A 20521-nucleotide genomic window follows, 5' to 3' on the forward strand; every position below is an offset into this window, starting at 1 on the left:
AATTTTGAGCTGACGGTGATTTTGGGGTCTGGGGGATGTGAACCGCAAAGATTTGTCGAAATTTTTCGGAATTCGAATTATGGTACCCATTACAAGAGGTAGCTTTCTTATGAAATCTACCTAAAAGGACGTTCGTAAGAAACAAAAAATTAAGAATAAGGGTGTTCATAAAAGTAAGAAAAAGATTGTAGATATAACTGCAAAAGAACTGTTTTCTCTAATCTTTGATAAGATTACAGACAGGTATTTCCTCTTGTACATATAATTGAATTATATTTAAACTATAACTACAAGTCCTATTAATTACAAGTTCTATAATTACTAGAAGTTCTATTCATGATTTCATTATCCAAGTTTGCAAAAAAAGAAGTTGCGTACAGTTTTTATATTTTTAATACAGGGCGTTTCATAATGTTCTTAAATGAAAGTTGTACGAGGTGATGCAGGGACTCAAACAGTTTTTGTTAAAATTTATAAATGTTCAACATGTGCTCCTCTGGTGACACGGCACACGTCAACACGAAAGTCTAACTCTTGCCAAACTCGTTCTAACATGTCATTTTCGATAGAGTTGATTGCATTGATTATGCGATCCTTTAGCTCAGCGATATCGTGCGGCATTGGTGGGATAAACACCTTATCTTTCTTTCACGTATCCCCAGAGAAAGAAATCACATGGCGTGAGGTTTGGTGATCTTGGTGGCCACAGCATAATGTGTTGGTCTTCTTCAGACGCACGTCCTATCCAGCGCCGAGGTAATGCTGTGTTAAGGTACTGTCGAACCTCGTTATGAAAACGGGCAGGACAACCATCTTGCTGGAAAATGAAGTCGTTGAGTAGCTGAGGCATAATCCGTAATTGTAACATATCCAGGTATATCATGCCGGTTACTGTCGTTTCCATAAAAAAGAACGGCCCATACACTGTCTTACGACAGATCGCACAAAAAACGTTTACTTTCGGAGAATCCCGAATGTGTTCCACATAAGCGTTTGGGTTTTCAGTTCCCCAAACTCGCTCGTTATGACGGTTTTCTTTGCCGCTAATATGGAAAGTAGCTTCATCGCCGAAAATTATCTTGTTTCGAAAACCTTCATCTAACATCTTTTCCTGTAACTGTAAAATAATCGAGCCTACGTGTTTTATCCCCATCAGAAAGACGCTGGATTAATTGAAGATGGTACGGTTTGCATAATAAACGTTTACGGAGAACTCTCCACACTGTTGTGTTGGAATTCCTAATTCTCTGCCTGCAGCCGCAGTCGATTTTGAAGGGTTGCGAATGAAACTTGCACGCACACGTTGGACATTGACTTCTGAGGTTGATGGACGACCAGTTGATTTTCGCTTGCACAAGCAACCAGTTTCGCTGAATTGTTTATACCATGCATGAATTGAATTGTCACTTGGTGGCTCCTTATGAAATTTCAACCGAAACCTACGTTGCACAGAAATTACTGACTTTGACAAGTGAAATTCTAACACACAAAACGACTTCTCGCTTCCCGTGGTAGCCTTTCTCTACTGTCGATGCGTAGCGAGCAAATGGTTTACTAACCGCCTAGTATATGTGGAAAAAACTATCTGAAGTACTCTTTTGTACAGTACTTTGTTTTATTCTTATGAGTGAAATTTTTTGTTAATGAATTTTCGAAACTCCGAAGAACATTATGAAAACTGTGTATGATATTTGTGTTTCAGATATATTTATAAAATTCAGAAAAAGCAATGTTTTTAGTTCACAATATATTTGCAATTTAGTTCAAAAATTTATGTGTTGTTGAATTTGTCAATATCTTTTTTTTCCTTCTACACTTTAGTTGAGATCCGTTCAGAGCAATTAAGTACGTTATAAAAGTTTAACTAAAGTTGTTCAGATTTACACTAAGTTTTATCAGCGTAACTTTTTTTATACTTTATTTATTTATGTTTTTAAAAAAATGTCAAATATAATAAATATAACTGACTACGGGACAGATATATTTTCAAGTTAATTATTTTTTTTATAAATGTTATTGAAATTTTTGTTCGTAGACTTTTTTTTATATGCATGTTAATGTCAGTAGAATATAATTTTCGTCAATAATGTTTCTGGGATTCCCTGACAACATTGAAAGGAAAAATATGATTTTAAGTGACAATAGAGGATAAAATAAGCTCATCCTGCGATATATTTTTAACCATAAAACCAATAAATTTAGGATTTAACTCCGTAAAAATTCCTAAAATGATATGAAGAAAAATAAATAGCTTATTTACATATTATTCTCCTTTGTTTCTAGGGCAGTGAGTATAATCTCACAAGAACCTGAAGAGTCTGAAGATGATGATAACGTACTTTGTGCAGATACTATTACTTTCGCAGATGAGCTTCCATCTCCAAGATATATTAAAAGCCATCTTCCAACTCGACTTTTACCACAAGAAATTTGGATTAAAAAACCAAAGGTAAGTTATAATAATAGTATTACTAATTTCTATATTACGTCTAACTCAGTGGTTCCAAAACTCTTCTGAGTCGCGGCGCCCTTTTTCAATTAAAAGTTTTCCATGGCGCTCTACCCTAAGTAAAAGTATATGATACTTATACTTTAAGTATATATGAAACTAATGATATTGATTGAATGATTGATATGAAACGAATGATACTAATAAGTAATATGAAACGGAGATTACGTAATATGTGAAAACAGTTCATGACGGTGACAACCAAACATGATATGAGTTTCCGATATCGGATTCCGGAAATATTCTGATATCAATTTTATATTATTTTTCCATTTTTTTATTCTATAAACTAGCTTAAGTTAAATATATAATTAATTTAATAACATCTAATAACAAAGTACGAGTAATTAAGTTTTATAAATTTTAAGACAAAATGCTTTATTAAACAAAACGTGAAACTCGACTAATCAGTATTTTATCAAAGTTCTTATAAATCCAAGTATAAGGTAATTTTTTAACGAATTATTTCCGAAATTATTGGAAGTATTTAAAAAAAATGAAGGTCAAACAAAATAAATTACTCATTTCTTTTGAGAATTTCTTATCCTCTACCTTTTTGCTAGAATGCAAAATAAATAATCTTTCCGTCATTATTAATAGAAATCTCATTTATCTGAATTCCGATCCATCTGCTTGCAATTGAATAATTAAACAGAAAAAAGCTGTCAAAGTATTGTATGATTTTCCCAGCTATTAATGGTAGAAATTAAAAGAGTTAGAGGCAAAAAAACAATTACACGTTTTTTTTTAAGAGGTGGGGAATGAACTATAAGAAAACGTTTTATAAAAATATATGATGTTTTATAATATATAGGATAAGCTTAAGAAATTTGCTGAAGTAAAGTCTTCTCTGAATTTAAAACCCCCTTCAATAAAAGCTAATAAAAGAAAGGTTTTCAAAAAAAGCTTATCTGCATTTTAGCTCCGGGATCTATCATTTAAAAAAATGTAGAATTTCTTGGTAGCTCTATACATAAAGTATAAATTTAAAAAAAAAAAATTTTATAATTATTCAAACTGAAGGGAGATAGAACAAAAAACATATATTTCAATTTTAAAAGATGGGGAAGAGGCAGAATTTTTAAGAGATAATTTCAACTTTAATTTGAAAAAAGAAATTGGATTATTTACATATGCATTATAGGTAACAAATCTGCGATACATACGTACGTTCATATATAACAATATACAAATATACATATGGTTTTTTTGTCTAAATAAACTAGTTTTACCCAAAAACGTTATGATTTTCAAAAAAACTCTGTGACCATTTTTGACATGATCTCCACACTTTTCCCTTTAATTTAGCTATTCTAATTATATTCATCAGGAAAGTAAAAACTAGATTTACATTTCTACCAAAGTGGATGAAGTCCTAGTTTGATATTTCATAATATATTTCACAAATCTTTAAACTTAGTTTATTTAGTTCAAAAGTTTTTGCTAAAATCTGACGTCCTATGTGTACATATATTAAAAGGCCTTTTGCCCAGAAGACCCAGGATCCAGGAAAGAAGGGATTGCACATAATAGAAAGGATTCAGTAATAACTAAAGGCTATTTTCATACTATAAAGTAAAATAGACATAATCCAAAGTACAGTTTTTAACTGCTTCAATTCACAAATGGCTGCTACTAAACAATCTATCAGATTTGTGGCATTAGTCTCTAATGCCACAAATATAAAATAGACCTAATAGACCTATACATAAAATTGTTAGAGTTATTATTATTATTTTTATAATGGATAATTTTATGAAATAAAAACATAATTATTAATTAATTAATATTGTTATAATTATTTTCCACAAATGATTAATTATTGTTATTTGTTGTTTGGGTGTGACATATTTAAATAAATCTAAGTCGTAGATTATAATCTAATTAATTTTTAACTATTTGCTGGGAGATTGATCTTTTGCAACACTATTAAATTTTATTTATTCAGTAAACTATCTAAACTTTTACGGTGATAAAATTTTAAGAGTTTACCTACCAATAACATGGATTAAGGAACGTGAGAATTAAATAAGTAAACAAGACCTGTACAGTATTTTCAGTGTACAATGACAAGATACTATCTGCTTTTATAGTAATTAAATACTGTTATATTAACATTATACAATGGATTAGTGTATACATACCACCCTCAGTGTAGTGTATAACATAGTAACGCTAAAGAGAAGGTTGTTTCTTTGTTGACTTACTCAAGTACTAAGACGTGTATGTTTAGGACAAACCATCGTAGTTTTCATTTAAAAATTCATGCTGTTGCTATTGTAAATAATAAAAGCCTTCTCTACTTCATTAAAGATGAATATTAAAATTATCCTAAATCAATCTCAATATTAAAAACATAATTTCTTAAAAATAAAATAAATGTCCAAATTTTAGAAGCTTGCACTGAATAAAAAAAAAGGTCAGTTAAATACCCTTTCAAAGAAAATTTTCATCAAAGATCTACTCTTTTCATTTAAAACAAGATCAGTAGAAAGTGAGAAAGACTTCTTATTCCTGATCTATACCTACGAGTTACTAACATTAAAAAAATGTTTAAATTAAAATATATTATTTATTTAGTTATTAAAAAAAATCCATTTCGGCACGCTGGAAGGAGGAAGTAGATTTCACCGATGCTATATAGGAGATAAAGAAGATTTCCGCCATAAAGTTAAGAAAAACTTCAAATGTACTCAATACGACAACGGTTACATATGAAAAAAGTTTCACATGTTTAGCATACGACAAGTCCATTTTCTTACAATTCCAGCAACATTTTGGTCATCCTTGCTGTAAGGGTAGATAATATCAAAAATTGTTTCAGGCGAGAGTTTTAGGTAATGTTTAGAGAACTAACGGCCTCTTTAAACCGATTCGATACTGTGCCTATTAAAGGAAGTATGATTTTTTGTCTTTGAAACCCCATTTATTCCATCATCTGGGCTAATGGTTGGTGGTATCAAAAACTTTACTTAAATAAGTTTTAGGCCCTTATCCAAAGAATTGTAGGAACTTTGAACGAATTCGACATTTTACTTAATAAGAAAGTTATAGCAATATTTTGTTTTTTCGAAAAAGCCCATCTCCCATTACCACACCCATGGTCCGAATTTGCTGATTAACGAATTCGACTGAGATTATGGGTCGATATATTTTGTGTATTAATTTGAATGCGATTGGCGCAAAATTACGGCAGTTATTGTACAGAAAAAGTGAAATATATATAAACTGACAGTGGTTTTGGAGTCTGGGGGTTGGGGTCTCAAAGTCGAATCATGGTACCCATTACAATAGATAGATTTCATAAGAAATCTAAAAGAGAAGGGAAACAACCGGAATATATTTTGTACACCTACAGTCGCAATTACACGTTATGTATCGAAATTTACTATCAACAGAATTAATACAATTTTTTTTTTTTGTGTAAATCCTATTCATGAGAAAACAAGTGGTCAGAAACTGAGTTGAATGACACAAAACATTTTATCTAGGCACGAGGTTCTTTATTTTCTCTTTTATCCTAAGAATTTGAATAGGTATTTTACATCATTTGTTCTAGTGTGAACGGAGTTCGAATACGCTTAGTAGATAAATTGTACTATCTCCGTTCTATCTTTACAAATAAATATGAAAAATAGTACCACATGACATAATTTCACTTAATTATGTTTATCTTCCAAACTAATTTACATTTATCAACAAAAAAAAAAATAGTCATTCCTTTTGAATTTTTAAATGCGCTTAAATACCGAATATTAAACGATTTTTTATTAACTAAATAATAAGTAAATTACTCCATTGTTCATACGAAAATTTGGATTAATTGGACCAATACTTTTTCAGTCATCGTCCAGTTTTTAATCAATAAATATTTCATTTTCCAATTGAAATTTGGTCACTTTTTTAATATTTTAAAAACCTAGATTATTCGTAATGAAATAAATAATTTTTTATTTTTATTATTGTTAATGTGTGTATGTGAGTGTGTGTGCGCTTGCGCGTGTATTTTGTTAAAATCGTCATAATTCTGTATTGAGTACAATTATTTATCTTTCTCAGCTTCGTCATAATTAAATCATATGTTGACGCGTTTCGGATATACTCACTTTTCAAAACACGGTGTACTGACACTTCTTTCACTTTATATAGCGTTAGGTCACATCTGTTACTCCATTTTTATTTTAGAATCTTAATTTAGGTTTTATTTAAGAATCAGTTGTTCAGAACAGAATATAGATAATTATAAAATAAATGGACGAAATTTAACCGGTAAGTAAAGGAACAGGAAGAATTGAATTGATAAAGGAACAGGAATTGAACTCAATACAAAAATTATTAATTTTATATTGATAATAGATTGTATGTGTAATAATACTTATTTTTTAAGTATTATTTCACATTATAATCAGTAAAAAATAAATAAATAAAAATAATAATAAAAACATGTGCATAATAAAAAAAAATGACCAAAAAAATCTGGCATTGGTTATTTATGTACTGAGAAAATGATACATGAAAAAAATGCAAAAGAATGATATTTTTAAATTTTAATCTAATTTCCCATTCCCAAAACTGCCTCTAAAGTATTTTTTCGGGTTCAAATGCACTACTACTATGCTTAGGAAGACAAAATAATAATTTGGTTAAAAATTAAAAGATAGCTTTTTTACGGTATTTTGGGGAAGGAGATCATGAAATGTCGAGAAATGCTAAATCTCCATACCCCATTTTTTGACTGGTTACTATAACTTCCTAAATGCAACACAGTTCTAGAGGTATGATGCCAGGAAAGTAAAATATTTAATTTAAATTTAATTAAATTGGCGAAAAGATCTTGTAAATGAATGGATAATTTATTAAAAATTAGAAACGGAAGCAAAATAACTCCCCTTCTCATAAGTCAAAGTACTGTGTTGAGTTACACGAAAACAGTTTCGTAGTTGAATTTTAGACACTATAAAATTAAACTTGTGAATATTGTTATTATTAAGGTACAAATAATAAACTTAACTATTAATCACATTTAACAATTTTTTTTAATTTTAATTATTGTTTTCTTTCATCCTAATTATAAAAAAAATCAAAAATTTAATTTTTATTACCTATATCTTAGATTAATACCACAACCAAAAGGTTTCTCAGGACCACAGTAAAGCAAAATTCAATAAAAATAGCACAGCCATTATCAAGTCCAGTAAGTAAACAATTACTGGTTTACTAAAGTGACAAGTGAAGTGATTTCTCATTGCCTTTACCACTGAGCAGAATATAGTGTTGAATATCAGAATGTTAAATTCTTCAAAACGACAGTTCATTCAATTCTATCCTTCCTTCTATTCGCTACAGAGACTAGCTGTATAATAAACATCATTAGTATCAAAGAAAACAACTCAGCCTCTTCATAGAAAATTACAACTTTGTTTACTTAGAATTACGGCTACCTTTTTAAAAATAGTTTTATTATGAATATGGAATACACTCATTATGTTTGATAAACAGGTAACGTATATAATATATAATATTGTTGAAATTTTATACTGTTTGAATATTTATTTTGTGTTTGTATATATTAATATGTGTGTAGCTGAACAATATCCTTTCTTGGGAAATGACGTTAAAAATCGTTTTACCTTTATCCTATATATTTTTTTTTGTTTTCATAATTAAAATAAAAGCTCTAAATTAGTTGTTAAATCATTAAAAAGTTCAAACATTTGTACACATTTTAAACGTTTCTAAGGTTCTTTACGTTATCATAAAACTTTGAAGAGAAATAAATAAATAAAATGTTACAAAATATTTTACAGATGATGAAGATGGAAAAAGATACTCGTATTATAATTAATTATCTGTATTCAAGAAGCGACCCTTTTTGAAATAATGATGGAAAAAGAATGTTTTCTTTTTCAAGCTCTCAACTTGAAATTCTAGTTGTGAGCATGAAAACGCAAGTATTCAGAAAAAATTACGTAACTCACATTCATTAAGAGGAGGCGGGTTTACCTGTGATCTACGAAGATATTATAAGTGGCTCTTTTAGAAAGATTTAAAATAGTTGTTCACTTAGAACAGGAATAGTAGGTTAGAACAGGAAAAAGCAGATAATAAACTCCTTCGGTTAACTTTTACGAAGAGGATTTATTAAAAACAAAAAAAAGGATAAATGTTTACGGTGCATGATGTAAATGTATCCGAATACACACGCACACGCGCGCGCATCACACACAGTTGAACTTTTAGTGAAAAGTTTTTTTTTTGAAAATTTTGATGTTAAATTATTTAATGTAATATAAATATTTAAAAGAATTTAAAAATCATGCTTTTGCGTGTGTTTATATAGCTTATATATAAAAATCTTGGTTGGACTTCGAATATCAGATTTACGATTAAAAAAAAAAGATATATACCAGGATCGCTTAATAACAAAAGAGGCAAATAACAACAGCGGGAAAATATTTTATAGAATAAACTGAAATTATGTGTCGTTCAAGTTGGTCCCTGGACATAAAAATATCAACTGTTCGAAAAAAAATTTCTATTATTATAAATTCTTTTGTTTATATCAAAATGTTTGCCCCGTCTGAAACGTGTAAAGTGGAAGAACAATCTGCAGAGATAAGATTTTTATTCTCTGAAAGTGTAAAACCGACTGAAATTCATTAGCGGTATGAAATAATATGGCGATTTTTTATATCGGGTAAAATAAGTATCATCAATTTTAATCGTAGCGGAAGACCGATGGAAATTTCAAGTGACACTTTTCAAATCCGTATCAATGATCTTATTCAAAAGAACAACCCCATAAAGATTTGGGAAATTGCTAAAATTTGTAGTGTGAGTGTCAGAATTTTCCAATGTATTATCGATGATTAGGTGAACTATCGGAAAAATTGGTTAAGGTAGGTTTTGACTATACGGTACTTTTCTACTAGATCGTGTAATAACTTATATTGAAACTTCCATTCATCATTTTGAGCCGGAATCTAAAGTCAGAGTATAAAATGGGAACATACGACTTCATCCGCCAAGAAAAATGTCTAAACCTATACTCAGCCAGTAAAACGATGCTGACGGTGTTTTGAAAATATAAAGCCCAATTTTTTGCGATTATTTTGAAGAACGATGTGTAATCAACAATGAGTGCTACTTTTCCTTTACCTAAAGGAAAAACTTCTACTTCCCTGCTGTGGGAAGCCACCCGAGAATTACGGCTGGGCACCACCCAACTAAAGCTGCAAGCTCTTTATAGTGGTAGACAAGTACTTGCTGGCTTCAGCGACCTGATGTGGCAGCGAATTGCTGCCTTGACGATATAAATTTATTTATTGAAGTCATATATATTTTTAGTAGTTGAAAAGTTGCACCTACCAATTTTAGTTATATATGCCACGTGAGCGGTTGGGACGCGTAAGTCAGTGGTGTATGGCACCACGCTTAATCCGGTCATGCTGTTAGGAAAGCTCTAGAGCTATTCGAACATTGGTCACTAAACTGTTTCGAGACTCAGTAGTAGTTTGTGGCACAGACATTTGGTCTTATGATTTAGGGGGACCGAATGGGGTGGTGACAGGAGAAATGCCAAGCAAATCAATACTAAAAAACACAGTGAAAACCACGGTAAGGAGAAAACATCTTGGTTCTTTTTCAAAGTCGTAATTCTTATATATCATAATGCCCATACCATACCACTCAAAAGACACGGTCTGTTCAAAGGTTGGGTCGAAAGTGCTGCCATATTAAGTCTTACAATTTTTTTTTTTATTGTTTGGTTCTTTCAAAGGGTTTTTGCATGGCAACAATGAGCACTCTCAAGACATTTCGAATAATTTCTTATTCCGGTAATAGGTGCCAAAATTTTGCCGAAGATAATTTAAAAAATTTTCGTTAGTTTCATTGACATTAAAATAAAAATAATTTTTCTAGTCTTTTTTTTTAATTATTGAATGATCCTCGTAAGTACTTCTTTCTTTTATTGTATAAAATTGAAGTTATAAATCTTCATAATAACTTTTAAACCATCTCAGCTTATATATTTAGCCGATTTGGAAGTCGAGAGTTTCAGCGTTCAATTTCTAGTAAAGGCAGTTACTTTTATACGGATTTCAATACTAGATCGTGGATACCGGTGTTCTTTGGTGGTTGGGTTTCATTCAGTTAACCACTCATCTCAGAAATGGTCAACCTGAGACTACAACACTTCACTTACAACACATATCAACCTCATTCATCCTCTGAAGTAATACCTGACCGTAATTCCCGGAGGCTAAAAAGGAAAAAGGAAGCTTATATATTCACGTGTTATAAAACAAACTTTTGATCATGAAAAAAAATACATAAATGTAAATAAAAATACATATAATATAAATGCAATTTTATACTAGTCAAATAAAACTTATAATATATTTTGAATAAAACCACATATAACAATTCTCACTGGACAATTAGTGTTTTTTATATAATGAAATAAATTACACCAACGCTTTTTAAAAAAAAAATATTTTTTTAAAGTAATTTATATTCTCGTTATCAAGTGTTAATCATAGTTTGAATTTTTTTAAAAGATTTTTGCAAAATTTAATAAAGTTGTTAATTTAATATTAAAATTCGCATAAAGAAAACTGTATTTAGACAGTAAATTCATTGAACGTAATGTAAATATTATTTTTTGGAAAAAATAGAGTATGGGAAGATGTAGCTCACATATAAAAAATAGCACTTTAAAAATAAACACTGCCGGGAAACGAGATTGAAAGGCATCAGAAGAGATGAAAAAATATCTCTTAAAGAGATATTAAAGTGTAAAAAATAGAGTTTTGTTGATTTTCTCGTACAGCACATGAAACGTAAATAAAAGTTTACAAAGGAAACTTTCCTTTGTATAAATAAATTATTTAGTAAACGTTATTTAACTAAAAGGATATAAGTTAATAAAAGGTAAGAAAAACATTTTTTTTTTGTTTTTTTATTTAAGCCTGTTTTTAAACTTATAATTTCCTTAAATAAAAAAAATTACAATGTTTTTATTTCAATAAAATTAGTAAAAATAAGGTAAAATATTTACAATTTATACATCAACACCTCTTTATTACCTGAGGTAACGTTGTGGGGACGCAGTTCCTATTAATATTATCACTGAAGACTTAGAAACCGGGTCAAGCTGAACTTTAATATAACTTTAGCAATGACTGAGGATACAGTAATTACATCATTGTTCACGATTACTTTATAATAACAAAGTATAGTTAATTGCTAAACGCTGCGTGAAAAGATGTTTAAATAATATTACGTCACTTTCCAAGTAAATTAACAATTTTCTGAATTAAAACGGAACAGATTTTAGTATTAGTTGTGAAGTTCCTGCATGATGTTAGTCAAATTCCTGCTGTTATAAATGTTATATTACAACAGCAAAACCAATGTAACCAATGAAAATTATTATTATAAACCATTAATACATCGTTGCAATAATAACAAATTTTATTATAAAGAGAAAAACAATACTAAAAAAAAATAAAAATCAATTTAAAAAAAACAGCATTAGAAGTAAAAAAATTAATAAACAAAGGAATGAGTAAATTTTTTAATTCTTGTTTAAATTGTGACTTTTTGAATTCAGCTCCAAAGAAATTAAAACTACCAACCAATTTGTAAACCACAATACGGAAGGAGAGATTTTAAAAAAAATATTAGATTCTTTGTAGTAGATTGAAAGAATAATTTCATTACTATTTTCTTTAAGTTTATCTAATATAAATTTTTTTTACATTAATTAAAAATATGGGTGGTCTAGAAAAAAGAACCGCAAACAAGATCATTTTAATTAAACAAGGAACATAAAGGAACGATATTAATTAACAAATAATAAGTTTAAAATAAAGCTGTCTGGAAATTATCAATACTTATTACTTTTAATAAAGTAATGCGTCCTTTCATAAAAGAAATGATAGCAAAGGTAAAGGGATTGATTTTTTTGTGAATGTGGATAGGGAGAACGATGAAGAAAGTAAGATGGAATGATAAAGTGAGTAACGAGGAAGTAATGAATAGATTTAAAAAAAGAAAGGGTACTTATGCGTGAAGTACACAAAAGAAAAGTACAGGTGAATTGCACCTGCGGCTGCGCAGGTGGTAAATAAAGGTTAACCCAGCTAAGTCCAACCTCGTAAATTTACAATGAGGAGGGGGACTGCCCACGAGTACACCTTGATAATATCGATATTCCACTCTTTAAAGATACCTAAGATTATATCTAGATCATCGCTTGACGTAGAGGGAAACACGTACAAAAGAAAAGGAAATTGTTTAGGATATGACGGTAGAGGAATGGAATCTTGAAAATTGATTTTCAAGGGCAAGCAGAAGAAGAAAGCAAGCAAGGAAGAAGGACGAAGGTAATAGGGAAGATTGGAAACTACAAGCAGTCGAAGGAGAAGGGTTGATACAGAAATGGATAGTAAAGGCGATGGCGTAAGGGACCTGCCGCCAGGCAGAACACCAGATGATGGTAATTACAACTTCCAGTTTTTCAGTTAATTTCAAAAAAAAAATTCATCATAAAAATATTAATACGATATCCGAATGGTTTTTTAGCGCTTTATCTGACCAAGTCATTTTTATCTAAAAAACGAAGAGCTGCTGTTGTCTTGAAGTAACTTACTGAGGGACAAGTAGATCACCTTCCTTTCAAAAAAATTAAAAAATAAATCATTGAAATTGCGAATTTGTTCGTTGTAATGGTTTGTGTATCAATAAAAATTATACATGATTGAATAACAGAATAAAAGTTGTAAACCTTTTCTCCTTACATTGGTCGACGGCAAAAAAATAAAGTTGAGCTTTCTGAATTATGAGCTTCAACACAATTACCAAAAAAGCAAATAAAATATGTTTTATTACAAAAAAAGAGAAAGAATAAAACTGTCTAATATAAGATTGTGAGATTCTCTTGACTAATAATGACTATACTGTAAACGTTTCATTTAAAAAAGCGTAAAAGCGTAACATTTTTTAAAACTTGGATTTTTCTACATTATATCCTTCGTCTCCCGTAAAGGTGCATATAGACTTGCGAACGGAACCTATACACAGCCTACTCTGCCCAGTTTGCAATGCGCTTGTGGATTTCGTTTTAAACAACGAAACTTATACGAAACCGTCGGAGAACAGAAACAACAACGAACGGTAATTATCTTTTAACAGTTTACGTATGATGTAATCTCCCAAGCAAAATTTGACTGTGCTTGCGCAGTCTAAGTAATAAATCGTTTAAAAGAAAAAGCAGATAACCTGGTCGTTGGTGGTGGACTGAATTATTCAAGATAAGGGCTGGCGGAGAACTGATATTAGACACGAAGTATAAGTTACGAATATTTTGATAGAATGTCGAATTCTGATTTTGAGGATCTATTGAGGAAAATAGAGGTAGCAGACTTCCCTCCTACACATCTTCTTTCAAATTTTTTTCATAATGATTGTGACGTTTTGGATCTCATAACACGTTTTCATAAATTTCTACTAGCAGCAGTGATTTCTTTACTGCACACTACGCCATAAAAAAATATTAGTTAACTAAAAAAATGTAAATAGATAACTGCAATTAAACTGTATTGAAGACGTATATACTGCGAATCTGCTGTCCAAACTAAAAATTGAGAATTCCTTTGTGTTCGTCGTAAAAATCGACTTCGGTTTGAGTGGTTCAAGAACGGTTCGCTCTAGGCTTCGGACAATGTCCTAATATGGCGAATTTAGTTCATAAAGAATTCTTTAAAAGTTCGGATCGCAAATGTATTAAGCACTTTAAGAGATATTTTGTTATATTATTCATAAAAATTAATTTTACTTTTAATTTGATAAATTATACAAATTTATTATTCATTTAATTTAATAAATTTTATTAATTTAATTTTTTAAATATTGTAGTTTTTTCTTTCTTTTTTTAGATGTTAATGTCTAACTCTCATATAATTAATTAAGTATATCATATAACGTTTCATATTTTATTATTTATTAAACGATTATCAAATTCATAAAAGGTATGTAAGTATTCTCTCAAGTTAATTGAAATCAGGAATTATCTGGCTCTTTTAACATAAATTCGGGTACTCCATACGGTTCAGTTTTGGGGCCTTATAAGACCTTATTTTGGGGTCTTATAAGACCTTCCCAACTCGGACTACGTTACCTTTGCCACTTTTACGAACGTTACGGCATCAATGGCAGTTAACAATGATCCAACTCTAGCGTAGGACAAACTTCAATCAGCGTTAGACGTCATCGGCATGTGGCTGCGCAGGTGGTAAATAAAGGTTAACCCAGCTAAGTCCAACCTCGTAAATTTACAATGAGGAGGGGGGACTTACCACGGGTACACCTAGATAATGTCGATATTCCACTCTCTAAAGATACCTAAGATTATATCTAGATCATCGCTTGACGTAGAGGGAAACACGTACAAAAGAAACGAAAGCAAGATCAAGATTAAAGCTTTTAGGCAGAAGTTCACAGTTCTTTCTAACCAACAATTTATTACTATATAAGGCTTTCATAAAACCAATGTGGGATTAAAGTTTGGGGTACTACTAGTAACAGCAACGTCGATATGATACAGCGGTTTCAGGGTAAGGTACTATCGACAGTAGCGCAGCTGCCTTGGTTTGTAAGGAGTAGTGAAATTCACAGGTATCTACATATTCCAATTGTCTATGAGGAAATTGGTCATTTGGGCTCGAAATACATTCCCCGACTGAATTTGCTTACTAATCAGCTTTCTTTAAATTTACTGATCAATGGCGGGGATATTAAAAGGCTGAAAAGGCTCTACTTACTGTACCGATGCGACGGATATTGATTGAAATGATATGCTTTCTTGGGCAACTTTGGGTTACTTGCAAGTCTGGTCGAGTACTAGCTTATTACTTATGCCATTCTAACTTGCTGCTATTATTGCTATGTTATTTTTATTGTTAGTGTAACTATTTTAATTTATGTCTTCTGTTTATCTGTGGTTTGCTTCATTTGACTTTTGCGATTATTACCCGTATCCTTCTCACCGGCCCTGACTAATTGGCCCTATAGGTGTTTGCGTAGTTTGATGAGTGGATTTGCTTTTCTTGTGAGGCAACAGATTGTGGTGAGTTGTAGATCCTAGGATTGATGAAGATATATATCTCGTATTGAGTTTTCTTGATTTCGGTTACAGTTTATATTTATTCACTGTTTGCGTTATTTAATATTTGTGTTGTGTTACACACTGACATTATTTTAATATTAGTAGTATCTCTAAGGTAATTTGTTATCAATTATTTATGTGTTATCTATTTCCATTTTTACCCCTGTTGTTTAATCTCGAGGAATGTCTTTCGGTGATCCTCTTTCACATCATAGTGTGTCATATGATTTACTTACGGTTCCAATTGGGGAAACCAATTGTAAATTACGTGATAAAACAAAAAAAAAAACATTATATATATATATTTATTTATTTTCTAACTTTTATTATTATTTATCTTTATAAATGATAAAATGAATTAATGTTACTTAGCTCATATAAAGAAAGTCATACAGATAGTTCTTAACTGTATATTTAGAATCAGGATTATCTTTTTGTGACGTTTAAATAATTTTGATATTTCTTCATGAAGAAAATTCCACATTTATTTTCCTACAATTTGTGTCTTTCATATCAACATTCAATTATTCAAATGACATGCATTATCACATGAATAAATTTACACGAATCGTTTTATATCCATTTCATGAAAATCAATACAATCGTTCTAGAGATAGTTACAACACTCCAAAAAAAAAAATACCATCCAAAATATATCCACTCTTTTGGATATCAAACAGAAATAAAAGTATATATGTTAAAAGTAGAAAAATCAGGTATTTACATTTACGTAACTTTTTTTTTCTCGGCAAATTACTTTTTTCTTTAGTAGATTTAAAAGAACTACTTCAGATTTTTAATAAATTAATTATAAAACTTTCCTAATTTACATTATTTATTATTGTTATTTATAAACTAAATTATTAATATAAAAACAGCAAATTAAAATAATAATAACTTTATTAAAATATATAAATGATATTTTTTTTTTTTTAATTTTATTTAATAAATAAACAGTAATGCGAGAGATGGCTGAAATGTAAACTTAAACTCTCATAGGAAATCACAGTCAAATAAAACAAATGTGGAATTGTTTATTAAATGTAAAACATTTTATTTTTTACAAAAATTTACATTTATTTTCCACGTAGTTCTTTTACTACGCATTTCTCCCAATGGTGAACCAGTTTTCTCATCCCGTCAATAAAGAATGCTGTCGGTCTTTCCTTTATAAACGAACTCGATGTGTCCTTCATTTCATCATCTGTGGTGAATTGAATAACCTTAATATTCCTCTTTAATTGCGAAAAGAAGTGAAAATCCCAGAGTGCCAAATAACCGGTGAGTATTTAGGGTTTGGGATAGGTTTAAATATCAATTTCATAACAGCTCGGAGGTTGCACGTGATTATGTGACCAAACATTATCGTATTGAAGAATTGCAGAATTATCGGCTCCGTTGATTGTTGAATACGACACCGAGTTCTCGAAGGTGTTTTATCGTCTTTACGTAACACATTGAATTTCTCGACTTCGTCCCGATTCCATCTTGCAGGTAGTCGGTCAGGTGCACGTGTTTGTAATCCCAGAACACTATCGAGGGAATTTTATTTTGCAGAAGTTTTTTTTTTTTTTTGTAGCGAACCATAATGCTAGTATGCCATGCTCTGTAATTTTTCTTTTGTATGAATTTATGGACCAAATTTTCGACTCCCATTACAATACTAAACAGGAAGTCATCTTTCTCGTCACGATAACGTTTCAGAAGCTGGTCACAACATTCCTTTTGTTGTTGCTTATTCTTTTCAGTGAGATGGCTCGGCATCCACCAGGAATAAATTTTACAGTAACCCAGTACTGCAATAATATTTCCTACTCGTTCTTTCGATATATCCGGCTTCCTACTCGTTTTTTAAATCCGGCTGGCGAGGCGCCAGTCGGATTGATATATCGAAACTGAACTATTTCAGAACTGTTTTCTTTTAAGTCAACCAGTACTAGACTAACAATAGAGAGATTTATCACTCTTTTGTTAACATTTTTAACAAATTGCCGAACCATTTAAACTATTTTCTAATAAATTTATTTAAAATAAAATTATACGATTTTTTTTACAGTAAAAATATTACTGTCACCTAATTTTGAAATAGTATTAAAAAAAATAACACATGAATTTTCTTCATCTCCGTTTAATTTTTACAGAAATATGTGTTCAAATAATTTTCATTAACGCCTTCTGAATTGCGATTTATTTATACTCTTTTTTCATGCTTACTATCTTCACTTATTTAATATAGTAATATTTTATGAGTTTATTTTTTAAATTATAAACATGGACTTTAACCAAGTCCATTTGTTACTTTATAATTAACTGTTTGTTTGTAATTTAACTCTGGCCAAGGTTCTTACCACAATTTTCCTTATTCCATCCAGGCAAATATTGGGGAAACTCGATTTAAATTTGCATTAGTACACCTACTCCGTTTTTTTAGCCACCGGGACCACTGTTAGGTATTGCTTCAGAAGATGATATGAAATTGAAATTTTGTAGCGTGAGAAAATATCGTGCCTGACCGGTATTCGAACCCAGGACCTGCAGATGAAAGACCGAGACGCTACCACTCGCGCTACGGAGGTCAGCATACTTACTCATTCCTGTCGTGATCTGTACAATATATTATTGTGTGAATATAAAAAAAAAACTATTTATTTGTTTGAATGATTTATATAAATGACAAGCATGATATAATTTAACCAGTTAAAATTTAATTTCAAACAACTAAATCAATAAGTACTTTAATAATAACTAATATAAAAATAAGTTATTAGGTTAATTATATGCCCGATCGTATATTGACAGCTGTCAATTTTACCGATTGAGGTTAAAAAGTATAAAATAAGAATAGTCAATATAAATTTCGAACAATATCTTTTTATTTAATAGATGATAAAAAAAACTGTTAAGAAAATAATAGTTCCAACTTAATATAAGGCATCATTTATTGAAGGTGGTAAGGTGTTAAGAGAAATTTCAATATTATGTTATCTATACCTTTCTCAGCCGAAGGGTTCAAACCATAAAATTAACAATTTTCACCATATGGTCTGATAAAAGTTTTTCCCCTTTCCTTTTTTCACTTTTTCATATTATTTATTTAAATTAAAATTCGTTGCAGTTTTAATTATGTAACTATTTTTACTTTTTATTTTTTAAATTAAAATACTTGGTAAAACATTTAATAACAATGGAGATAAAGTCTATCAACGTCTGAAAATTCTACAGTATATAAATTTCACAAACGCTATTAAAACTTTTCTCATAACAATAATTAGTTGTAATAGTTTCTCCTTATAACTTTTTACAAGAAAATCCAATAACTAGATCAATAGGAAAAAAGAAAACAATATATTTTCTTTGTATAAATATAAATAAATTAAAAAAAACTAAAAAAAATATTGAATTTAAGATAACGAAAGAAAACTCAGATTATGTGTGTAATTAAAAAAAGACAAAATTAATGAGAAACAAATAACAAAAAAAAAATTACAAAAATATATTTGATTACATATAAAAAATTAATTTTTAATTAAGCTTATATTTAACTAATATTAATATTAACATTAATAAAAAAAAGGAAATAAATTAAAAAAACTTTCTAAAAAGTAAAAAATAAGAATTAAATCAAATCAAGAATTTAAAAAAAAAATATATATATATATTAACAAATATAAAAAAAATGCACTGAAAAGTAAAAAATAAATTATATCTAATAAATAACCAATAAATAAATGTAATTATTATTAAATTTTAAAATTAAAAGTAATGAAAATATTTGGTTAAATAAAAGCGTGGCGCAGTTTTTATAACAACCTTTTCGAATAAGTATATATAGACATTTGCTGTATTTAAAAATATATTTTTTGTTTAATGATATTGTTTAGTACATGTATGTACTTTATTTATATGTAATAAAATAACTCAAGTTTTAATTCTTTGGTGGTTCAAATTTGCACCGAGATGACCTTTAAGATTAAAAATGGTCAATAAGATTAAAAATAAAAATTAAATTTAGAAATCTTGCACAAAGTTATTACATTTTGACTGTAATCTAAAAAATTATTAATTATTATCATTATTATAATTGTAATCGTAATTATGAATTCATTAAATAAAAATTCATAATTAATTAAAATGAAACTTTTAGCGGAAAGAGTGCGTTCAATCTGGCTTAGATTACATCTCGATTCCCCCCCGAGGGGAGAAGAACCCACCTCGTAGCGTGTCCGGTCGCTACACCACCCCCTCCGTTCCTAGCCAGCAGTGGCTTTAACGGAGGACTTCTTCTCGCCCTCAAACTGATTGTGCCACACAGCTTTCAGTCTAGGCCCCGCTGAGATGCCACCGATGCAGATGCCCCGAGGGACATCTACATCGGTAAAAGTTCACCCCGAGATAGATTTATGTGTTTATGCCTTCAGAATGAAGACAACGGACACCTGCAGCTACCACGTCGCCCTCAAGAACTAAGCTAGGAAACCTAACCGCGGAAAGAAGACCCCGCGCCTAGATCCTACTATAAAGAGCCACTTTCTGAATGTCTCAGATCCGCACTAACAACCTCATAATAAACTTCCCACTAAAGTTTGTACATCGAAATTTAGACCTAGTTCCCTTAAGAACCCCGCTTAATACTCTAAATGAGTTACTATCTGACTCCGCTCCGGTCTGCCCGGGAGAGGAGACGTAACGCCTACCCCCGCACAGCGCCATCGCGGAGTCCCGCGTGACATTCACCATCTTTCGCAATTGCCGCCGAGACTCCCCTACGTACCGCCTGAGCAGCACCCAGAGAAGCCCCGCCGACAGTGATTTCAGCTCAAAACGCCCTCGTCGGAGCGCAA

At 30.3% G+C, this 20521-nt stretch overlaps 1 protein-coding gene across 4 annotated transcripts in view; it reads left to right on the top strand.

The window, feature by feature from the left end:
* Positions 1 to 20521, top strand: part of LOC142319069 (luciferin sulfotransferase-like) — a 359044-nt gene that overhangs the window by 242945 nt on the left and 95578 nt on the right. For all 4 annotated transcript variants that reach the window (XM_075355929.1, XM_075355928.1, XM_075355927.1 and 1 more), the window contains one exon: positions 2284 to 2449. In XM_075355929.1, the coding sequence (XP_075212044.1) occupies positions 2284 to 2449 (166 nt within the window). The remainder of the gene's footprint in view (positions 1 to 2283; positions 2450 to 20521) is intronic.

This window comes from Lycorma delicatula, chromosome 2, assembly GCF_047948215.1.
Source record: "Lycorma delicatula isolate Av1 chromosome 2, ASM4794821v1, whole genome shotgun sequence".
Classification (NCBI taxonomy): domain Eukaryota; kingdom Metazoa; phylum Arthropoda; class Insecta; order Hemiptera; family Fulgoridae; genus Lycorma; species Lycorma delicatula.